Raw genomic sequence first — 11148 nt, forward strand, 5'->3', positions numbered from 1 at the left:
ATGATAATTCTTTTTGCTATTAAAGTTTCTATCAAAAAAAGTTCTTTATGAAAATTCTTTTTGCTTTTAATGATTTTGAACAGAAAATACTTCGATACTTTTAGTTGCATCAATTTTATATGATTTTAGTTTCAATAATACTAGAGGTTTCTTATAATGTTTTGAACCGAAAATACTTTGTTAATTTTAGTTTCATAAATTTTATTAAAGTTTATTTTATTTTGTCGTAACACAAGAAGTCCAGAGTGGTAATAAGTTATTAAAAATAAAAAAAGGGCGCAATGCTCGTTGATTAGCTTTGAGCCTTTCGGAATAGTGTAGACTGCACTGCACATAGCTCCATGCAGTCTACCTTATTCTTCAAGGCTTGAAGCTAAGCAATGTGAAGGTGAGCATTGCGCCTCTTCTTCATCGTCTCTGCACTCAGGGCTTATAAACCGCTCCTAGTGCCTCTCAGCTAGCGAGGTGGGACTAAAAAACTGCTTAGTAAGAAACTCAAGTACCGGTTCATGCCACGAACCGGTACTAAAGGTGCTCGTGGGGCCACAACCTCATTAGTACCGGTTCGTGGCACCAACCAGGACCAAAGGGTGGAATTGGTCCCGGTTCGTGCCACCAACCGAGACCAATGGCCTTGCACAGCGGCATGGTGGTGGGAGTTTAGTCCCACCTCGCTAGCTGAGAGAGCCGCACCTGTTTATAAGGTGCGGTGCGCCTGAGCTGTCGAGCTCCTCTCTAAAGCAGGCATACGGGCCTAACCTCTCTGTACATGCCTGTGGGCCTACTGGGCCTTCTGCGGGCCTGAATCCTGGCCCATGGATGGGTTTCTAATCGTATTCAGGCCGTGGTGGCCCAGTAGGTGGCATAATTTTTATTTTTTGGCCTGTTCTTTTTCATGCATTTACTAATTATTTTGAGCTATAAGACCCTAAAATTGAAAAGCATTTCAAATGAACTCTGAAAAGGTTGAAAGTTGGCATGGTATCATCATTTCATCCACATAGCATGTGCAAGAAAGTTGAGAGGGTTACGGCAAAAACTAGATGCACTTCGTGTACAAAACGAACAATGGTATCATACTCGTCTGTTACAAAGTTGGCATGGTATCATCATAATAGTTGCGGGAGAAAGTCTTCACTTTTTCTTCGCTTGTGTCATTTGCTTATTGCGCCGTAACCATGGATAATCTTCATCGTTTATCAGGATGCTTGGGTTAGCCTTGACTTTGAAGGAAGGTTTTGGAGTATTGTAGGCTTCGACACCTCATGGGTCGGCCACGACAATATATATATATATAGAGGAAAACCTCTCTGAGTACAAATACAATTGTATACAAGTTATAATACGTATTTACATATAACTACAAGTCTAACACCCTCCCTCAATCTTAACCGTGATCTGAAGATTTCAGAAGATTAAGATTGCAACGACAACCCTCAAATTGAGGCAATGGCAACGGCTTCGTGAAGATATCAGCAAGTTGATCTTTAGAAGGAATGAACTTGATCTGAAGTAACTTCTGTGAAACACGTTCTCTCACAAAATGATAGTCAACTTCGATGTGTTTTGTTCGGGCATGAAATACCGGATTCGAAGAAAGGTACGTAGCACCGATGTTGTCACACCAAAGAACAGGAGGATGAATCTGAGAGACCCGCAACTCTCGAAGCAAGGACTGAACCCAAATCACTTCAGCAGTGGCATTGGCAACTGCTTTGTATTCAGCTTCAGTACTACTACGCGATATTGTAGCCTGTTTACGAGCACTCCAGGCGATCAAATTAGGACTATAGAACACTGCATATCCCCCCGTAGATCGCCTGTCATCCGGGCTACCAGCCCAATCAGCATCAGAAAAAGCCGAAAGGCTACCAGAAGGAGCAGACCGAAGATGCAGACCCAGAGCTGCAGTGAAACGAACATAACGTAGAATGCGTTTGACAACAGTCCAGTGAGTATCTCGAGGAGCATGAAGAAACTGGCACACACTGTTAACAGCATAGGAGATATCAGGACGAGTGATCGTCAAATACTGTAAGCCACCAACAATACTGTGATACGTTGTAGCCTCATCCGACGGAAGAAGAGTACCATCAAGTGCAGAGAGGCGATCAGAAGCTGTCATGGGAGTAGTAGCAGGCTTGCACTGGAGCATACCCGCACGACGAAGCAAATCCAGAGAATATTTCTGCTGAGTGAGAGTCAGACCGGCATCAGAATGAGAGATCTCCAAGCCAAGGAAATAATGAAGCCGGCCAAGATCTGTAATAGCAAAGTCACCACTCAAAGCAGAAACAAGATGATCCGCAGCAAAGGCCGACGAGCTGATCAAGATGATGTCATCAACATACACCAATAGGTACATAGTGACCGTAGGGCGCTGTAGCATGAACAAGGACGTATCAGCAGTCGAAGGGACAAATCCATGTGCACGTAGAGCAGAACCAAGACGCGCATGCCAGGCACGAGGCGCCCGTTTAAGACCATAAAGAGCCTTGACGAGACGACACAAATGCTGCGGACGAGCAGGATCAACAAAACCAGGAGGCTGACACATATAGACCTCTTCATCAAGAACTCCATGGAGAAAAGCATTCTGAACATCGAGCTGTCGAAGAGACCATCCATGAGTAACAGCAAGAGACAAGAGCAGACGAATAGTCGTAGGCTTGATCACAGGACTGAAGGTATCATCATAATCAAGGCCTTGACGTTGTTTGAACCCACGAGCAACAAGCCGAGCCTTATACCGTTCAATAGAGCCATTAGCATGTTGCTTAACTTTGAATACCCATTTAGAGTCAATAATATTGGCACCACTCTTCGGAGGAACAAGACGCCACGTACCATTTTTCATCAATGCCTGATACTCTTGTTCCATCGCAGAACGCCAGTGAGGGATACCCATAGCTGCCTGATAATGACGAGGTTCAGCGGAAGGATCAGTTTCAGAATGAGTTATGCAAGCCGCAAGCCACGCAACCGTGCCATCAGTGCGTTTTCGCGGAAGAACAATACCACTCTTGTTGCGAGTGTGTGGACGCTGAGCAACAGGACCCACTGGCGCAATCGACAGCGCAGGAACCATCAATGGAGAGGCCCGCGTCTCTGGAGAAGAAGCGGCAAGTGGTGGTGGCAGCAGGCGACGTCCAGCAGAGGGAGACTGCGGCGAGGACGGGCTGTCAGGAGGCAACCCAATGGGGGCGGGCATCCCCTGACTGGTTGAGACAGGCGAGGCCAGCCCAGCCGCGGGCGAGTCCAGCCCAGGGGACGCGTGACACTCCAGCAACAGCGGAGCCGGGTCCGCCCACATAGCGGGTGCGGGGGCAGACGACCCTGCATGGCCTATGCAGGGGGGAGGCGACGCGGGATCAACGTGAGCCGTCGAGGGCGAGCTCGCCGCTACCGGAGCCGGGTCCAAGTGCGTAGCGGGCATGAGCGAAGGGGACCCTGCATGCCCCATGCAGGGAGTCGCAGCGGCAGGATCGACGTGATCCGTCGAAGAAGCCGTCGTAGTAGCGGGGGAGTCCTCCAAGAGAACAAGCCGGGCACCTCTACCAGTTCATGCACCATGGTTAGACAACAAAAGAGGCGAGTGTGCAGCATCTACAAATTGATCAGGCAATAAAGAAGATGAATGCACTAGTTCGGCGGGTGTGGTGACAGGAGTGGGAAGATTAGAGAAAGGAAAAACATGCTCATCAAAGATAACATCACGTGAAATGTACATACGATATGTGGGAACATGAAGGCATTTATAACCTTTGTGCAACGAACTGTACCAAGGAAGACGCATTTTTAGAGCGAAACTCAAGCTTGCGACTATTGTAAGGATGGAGATGCGGCCAACACGCACAACCGAAGACTTTAAGAAAAGTGTAGTCAGGAGTCTCATGAAGCAAGAGTTCAAGCGGAGTTTTCATGCCAAGAAGCCGCGACAGAAGTCTATTTATAAGAAAACAGGCGATAGTAAAGGCATCACTCCAAAATCGAAAGGGAACAGAAGCATGAGCTAATAAGGTCAAACCAGTCTCAACAAGATGACGATGCTTACATTCAGCTGAACCGTTCTGCTGATGTGTATGAGGACAAGACACACGATGCGAAATCCCAAGTTTCTCAAAGGTGTTTAGATTGCGGTACTCACCCCCCGGCCCTCCCAGTCCGACTGTACATGAAGAATTTTGTGTTGTAGGAGACGCTCAACATGTGTTTGAAACTTAAGAAAAACATCGAACACATCAGACTTGTGTTTAAGAAGATAAATCCAAGTAAAGCGACTATAAGCATCAATAAAACTGACATAGTACTCATGACCACTAATAGACATCTGAGCAAGACCCCACACATCTGAAAACACAAGCTCAAGAGGAGTTTTGACTACATGACTAGAAACAGAAAAAGGTAACTGATGACACCTCATGGGTCGGCCACGACAATATATATATAGAGGAAAACCTCTCTGAGTACAAATACAATTATATACAAGTTATAATATGTATTTACGTATAACTACAAGTCTAACAATGAACATTACTCCACCGCGAGTTAAATAAGAGCCTTCTCTCGGTCTAAAGGTTGGCAGGACATGTGCAAAGTGGTGGAGATGGAGCTGTCCCTCATATACGACGTCATGCACACCAAGGCGGCCATCACACACAGCTGGCCGGGTTACTGCATCCGCGTCATCTCGCCGCTCTTCACCGCCGCCACATTGCTGCTCTTCCGGTCCCACAGCAAAGTCGGTGAGAGTGGTGCAGATGTCATGGTGACATACGCCTTGCTCCTTGTGACACTCGTCCTTGATGTCGGGTGGCTATTCGGAACGCTAGGGTCCACATGGACATGTGCATTCCTGAGGCATAGGTCGCATGGGCTAGTTTCACAAAAAGAAGAAGAAGAAGAAGAAGAAGAAGAAGAAGAAGAGACCGCCAAAGCTTCGCCGCTCCAACCTAAAAAAAAATTATTGATCGGTGCCCTAAGGAGACAGGGGGAGTTGGGCAAAGTTCTTGGTATCGGCCCTGAGTTTCCAGAGTTGGTCCTTGGGTGGCACGTGGCAACCGAAATCTCCCTCCTGTGCAGGACGAGGTGAATAACATCCGGCAGCAGCATCCTGTGCAAACATGTCAAGGCGATACAGGGCCTGTCGAACTATATATATGATGTTCCTCGTCGCTGTACGCCCCGGCATGCTACCGGGCCTCAACCTCCGCAGCATGCTCGACGGCACGCGGGACGCATTGGACCGTGCTGCGGCTGAGGATCCTCAAGGTACGTGCACTTCTAGTCCAATAAATGATAGGGCGCTTGCAGAAATCCTGTGAGCCAAGGAAGTGGAAGCGACTAAGAGTGGAAACCGTGCCCGCGACTCGAATACCATTCTCTCGGAAGGAGCGTTCTACGCCGAGGTAATGCTCTTCCGGATGGGGGCATATTGCTCCTGGGTTTGGCCCCACGGCAAGTGGTCCAAGGATCACAGGGATAGATGGACGTGGCATATTGATAGTTTAAGCATTATGGAGAGCCTGGACCTGGACCTCAGCTTACTGAGAAATAGTTTGGTCTCAGTCACGCGCGCTGGTACACTTGTAAACGTGTTGTCTTGTTTTCTTCACGTTTCCGATTTTCGTTTTGTGCGTTGTGGGTTGTGCGGGCATGACAACATGGGTTGATATTCGGCTGTTGCCCGTGTGCTTGTGTTTTTTCTTTTTTTTTTCTTTTTTTGCATATTTGTGATCAAACAGACCTTCAAGTACTATGCGTGTGTGTCCTGGAATGTGATTTAATGACCTGCTGAACATACAAAAGGGCATTTGACTTTTGGACGTGGCTAGGCAGCGCATTGGCGCTTGATGGACTGGTCGAGCGCACCCACCATATTAGGAAATTGATGTGAGATGTCATCCTAGCCTATCAAAAAAGGAAAGTACGTAGTCATCCATCCTCGCGTTACCTGAGAGACCACGTGTATTTATGTGCGGTTTCGAAAAATTTAAAATGTTATAACTTTTGATTCGAATATTGAAATTTAGATCCGTTTTCACTATTGGGTTTCTTGCGACGAGTTCTTCAAAACTAGATCCCATCTCAACTCCTAATGAAGCAGTTGGTAGTCTCGCTTCCAGGTTTTTTTTCGTCCCACCATATTCGTCGGTTTTATTTCGCTGGTTTTTTCGTCTTCCCTCCTACCCACGCGCTATGAACTTTAAAATAAGACCAATATTGAATATATGTCAACTAATTTTATTTAACCGATTTCAAGAAAACATATTACACTCAACGAAAAGAAACATATTTCACTCATTTCACTGAACAAAGTTTACTCATTCCAAACAAATTATTGCGCTAATTTGAAGATACATATTCACTCATTTACAAAATGATTTCACTCTTTTGAGATACTAAGTTTCAGTCTTTTGTAAAATATGCTAGTGAAATATGTTTTTGAAAGGATAAAAATTTCTTTTTGAAGTATTGAAATCAGTTCATTGTTAGTAGAAATAACCAGTTCACTCATTGAAATATGAAATTGGAACTGGAATAACTGAAATGACATTGCAAAAAAATATATTTATGCCACTCTTTTGAAATACTAAGTTTCAGTACTATTTTTAAAAATATGGTAGGCTATGTTTTTTTATTGGATTGAAATCTTCTTTTTTGAAGAATTGAAATCAGTTCTTTTGGAGTTCAAATAATCATTTTCAATCATTGTGAAAATGTGAATTTGGAAATGGAATAACCGAAATGACATTGCAAAAAAATAAATTTACTCATTTTGAAACACAGATTTAAATCATTTCAGATAAATGATTTCGCTCATTTTGAAAAGGTGATTTCACTCATTTCAAATAACTAAATTCACTAATTTTGAAACACTGATCTCACTTATTCCGAAACACAGATTTCACTCATTAAAAAAAACAATTTCACTGATTCAAAAAGAGATTACACTCGTCTCAAAAGACCAATTTAAACACTGATTTCACATATTTGAAAACACATATTTCATTATTTCCAAAGAACTAGTTACACTAATTTCGTAAAACTGATTTCACTCATTTCAGAAAACTCATTTCATTATGTTAAAAAAATAATTTCACTTATCTGAAATAACAAGTTTCACGTATTTTACAACCAAAAATGTGTCATGTGTATGAAAAAACATATTTCACTCATTTAAAAAAATTGGTTTCACTCAATTCTAAGATCATATTTCACTACTTTCAGAAAGCCGATTTCACTTATTTCAAACGTTGAAATCTAAACATGTTTGAATATATTCAAGATTGATCTTGTTGTATAGGTCTTGGCTCCAGGAGTTCAAATATATAAAAAGTTTCAAAAACGGAATTTTTGTTTTGAAGATATGAATAATCTAAATAGTGAAAAGAGAATTAAAAGTGATGGATTTGGAGATGGGGAGGAGAGATAATGTTAGAGACTTGCATGTCATAGTCTGTACCTTGAACAGCAAAAACAGAGATGCAGGACCATGCATGCGTCCTTTGCATGTGCATGGTGGGACCCAAGATTGGAAAATACGAACTCCAAATAAACACAATACTGCAAAGGTTTTCCAAATACTCTATGCCGTGGCGCATTATGATTGGGCGTAGTCCGCCGGTACCTCCTGACACCGGTAAAAAGAGGTTTGCGGTAATTGAGCCTCCAGAATGTTCTCATAGGGTAGAGTGTGCGTGCGTCCGTTCATAGAACGAGTGTATGCGCATATGTATGAGTGTCTACGTTTGTAGTGTGTTAAAAAAATTTATAACTGACAAAGCCACTAAAAGATATATCATGTGAGCCTACTTTATTTTTTTGCCTGGCTTTCGATTGTATTAAGGGTGGACGGACCGAGTGGGCCAAAAAGACCGCTCACGGCTTGCTCCCGACCGGACCGGCCCGACCGAGCCTGGCCCGCCAGCTATGTCGAAAAAGCCGAGCTTGTCTAGGTGGTGATGCATGTTATCTTTGACTCAATGTATCACTGCAGAAACCTCGAGGATTATGAGCTGGTGCAGAGGACGCGCAAGCTGTTGCACCACCGTTGGCCATGACGGAGCGGTTTTAATGTATGGAAACGATAACTGACGAACGACCCGTATTTTTCGATGTCAGCCCGAACGCCCTAGCTGCCGTCCGATTATCTGCACAAATCCTAGAGCACGTCCCAGTGCCAAGTCAGCAAAAAAATTGTTCAGGATTTTCTCGAACTGACCGAACGACCACGTCTCCTCCCCTTCCCTTATCCATTGAGCCACACACACAGGCCACTCACACCCCAGTGGCAAGGCGGAGGGAGCGGCACCTCCGGTGATTCCCAACGGGCATTGCAGGGGAAGAGCGGCGATCCCCAGCGTGCACAGCCGGGGACAGGGGCGATTCAGGTGGTTCCGGCGCAGAACGGAGGCGGAGGCCCAGCGACGAGCTTCCTGGGACAGCGCCATGGACGCATCCGCGATTGGGCGACACGATGGTCTCCTCCCCGGCAGTGTCCTCTCGTCGGCGAAGAGAGACTCGCCCTCCACGGGCTCTCGCCGCAGTGTGAGGAGTCGCTGGTGGAGGTCCTGCTCGCGGAGGGGAGCGACGACGAGTCCCCATGAATTTGCAGAGGGAGGGGGCGGTGCCGTCTTCAGGTGAGGCGGGGCGCGCCTATGGCGCCGCCCACGAGCCGGAGGCCCTCCTCAATTTGCGCATGCTCGGTTGCTCTTCCACGCCGACGACGAGGAGGCCCTCTTGCTCTTCCGAGATGACGACGGGGACCGATGAGGCTCAAGGCGGAGGCGGCTGTGGACCACTGGTCGTTGACGACGGGGCCGTGCTCCGCCTGCTCAAGGCTCACGCATACAATATACACCATGGAGCTGAATTCAAGGTCCCATCCCCGATCGATGTTTTTGGTTCCTACTCTAATGCATATCTTGTGCCTGTGTTTCATTTCAGACGCCAGCATTACATAAGCACATTGGTAGAGATGTCATGGCAGTAGTTATTTGATCTGGTTTTATAATTGATAGGGATAATCAATGGCACTTCCATATATGCAGTGAATGGCTAGTTGGCATGCGTACCACTATAATTCTTGCCATTTTGTTTGCTCAAGAAGAACAGTTTTCTGCTATGGCAAACACATACTATTTTTGCCAACACTCCATAGAACATATTTTTACTTCAATCATCTTTTCATGGTAGATATGTCATGGCAGTTTCAACCCCACAGTTACCTGCCCCGTCGAGGAGCGCCGCCCCTATGAGGATATCCCCCGGTTTGAGTGTGACGGCCTCGACAGCCTCCCGATCGCCCCACCCCCTGCGTTGGATTCTGATTTCCTTGTCAGTGTGATGATGCTTGCGATTTGCAAGGGCATCGGAGCTCTGTGGGTTACTCGACGAAGGCAAATCAGGTGACCGTTGTTTCCTTTTTCTGGAAAAATGTAGCTATTGCTCAATTCACATATGTGGGATGCTCGGTTCGGTTCAGTTAGTTGTACAGTCTATTTTTTGATGAGCTTGATGCACTTTGTGTTTTAAGGATTTTATTTGAGATAGTGCAGTCATATTAGCTTCTGAACCTGGAGTGTCCATGGAGCATTGAGTGGGAAAATTCCATTTTTTCTGGAGTTTTGTTCTTGATTGGATTGTGAATGAGGTCACTAATTGTGGTTCTGCGGTTGACTTCTTAAAGCCATTAGTGCTAGTGATCATACGGAAGCACTTTAGCACCAGGTGACTTACTAGTTTTGCTTGACCTGGTCCAATAAATAATTTTGCCATGATAAATAAACTACATTTGCAATGGTTTGCCATCTGTCTCCCCCCTCCTCCTCCCCAACTCCCCCCTCCCAAGTTGTTACTGCTCTCAAGTTAATCTATAGATGCTTTTTTCAGTTAGCTCCCATGAAAACATGACATTTTTGGGTCAGTTTTGTGTAGAAAGATGGCAGATATAGACTTCTTTACATTCTGTAAATTGCCATGGCAATATAATCTTCTTTTTTGCCATGGCACATTCACCCTTTTTTTGGCCATGTATATAGTGATGATATTTTGTTTTCTATGATGGCAATTCTTACCCAAGTTCACAATTTCTAAAATTGCCATGGCAGTTTTCAGCACTTTTTTTGCTGTAAGCATGGCAAATCTTTTCTTCTTCTTTTACAACGTGGTAATTTTTCCTTAATCACGACATGGCAAAATTTCCCTTTCATTTTGCCATGGCAAATTTACTTGCACATACATGGCAAATTTACTTGCACATACATGGCAAATTTACTTAGACATTCATGGAAAATTTACTTAGATAATATGGAGACTAATGGCGCACGACACATGTGGTGCGCCACTACTATATAGTAATGGCGCACCATGTGTTGGTACGCCATTAGTGTCCAAATACTAATGGCGCACCACATCCACGGTGCGCCACTACTAACAAATTTTTTTATTTTTTTTTTCAAAACTAGTAATGGCGCACCAGGGGATAGTAAACTAGTAATGGCGCACCAAACCCTCGGTGCGCCACTACTAAATTTTTTTTTCCAAAACTAGTAATGGCGCACCAGGGGACAGTGCGCCATTACTAATTTTAACTCGTAATGGCGCACCACACCTCGGTGCGCCACTACTAACAACTTTTTTTTTCAAAGTTAGTAATGGCGCACCACACCCACGGTGCGCCATTACTAACTTTGCCCAAAAATTCCAACGAATGCAACCCCCCCTACCGCCTTTTCAGTTTTAGAAAAAATAAAAGAAAATGATGGAAATATCAAAAAATAAAATAAAATGAGTTTCCCATGTGATATGTGGTCTAGTTGTTGGGAAAATTTATGAATATGAATTTCGACTTTATTTGCAAAATCTCTCTGGAATTTGTAAAATGGGCATAACTTTTGCATACGAACTCGGATTAAAAAGTTTTTTATATGAAAAATCATCTACTCGAAAAGATACATCCAAATTAAACTGGGGGAACCCCGTTGAACATTTTTAGAATCCCAAAAACCTAACAGAAAAAAAGATACGGAACTTTTAAGATCTAGAGGGGGAAAAATGGAAAAAAATTCAAACTTACTAGTGGCGCACCATTTGCTAGGTGCGCCACTAGTAACAGAAGAAAAAAATAGTTTCAAATTTTTTTTG

General features: G+C 44.5%; 1 protein-coding gene across 1 annotated transcript; it reads left to right on the top strand.

Annotated features, from left to right (window-relative positions):
• The first annotated feature begins 8262 nt into the window (after positions 1-8262).
• LOC123048221 (uncharacterized) lies at positions 8263-9945 on the top strand. Its single transcript, XM_044471367.1, has 2 exons — positions 8263-8881; positions 9199-9945. The coding sequence occupies exons 1-2, from the start codon at positions 8606-8608 to the stop codon at positions 9412-9414; spliced, it is 492 nt and encodes a 163-aa protein (XP_044327302.1). The 5' UTR covers positions 8263-8605; the 3' UTR covers positions 9415-9945.
• The last annotated feature ends 1203 nt before the right edge of the window (positions 9946-11148 follow it).

The sequence above is a fragment of the Triticum aestivum genome, chromosome 2D, assembly GCF_018294505.1.
Source record: "Triticum aestivum cultivar Chinese Spring chromosome 2D, IWGSC CS RefSeq v2.1, whole genome shotgun sequence".
Classification (NCBI taxonomy): Eukaryota; Viridiplantae; Streptophyta; class Magnoliopsida; order Poales; family Poaceae; genus Triticum; species Triticum aestivum.

Bases quoted from the DNA above. Each gene is read 5' to 3' on its own strand.
- LOC123048221 (XM_044471367.1), top strand. From the start codon at position 8,606: ATGAATTTGCAGAGGGAGGGGGCGGTGCCGTCTTCAGGTGAGGCGGGG. The intron at 8,882-9,198 runs GTCCCATCCCCG...TTTTCATGGTAG, and splicing joins ACCATGGAGCTGAATTCAAG to ATATGTCATGGCAGTTTCAA.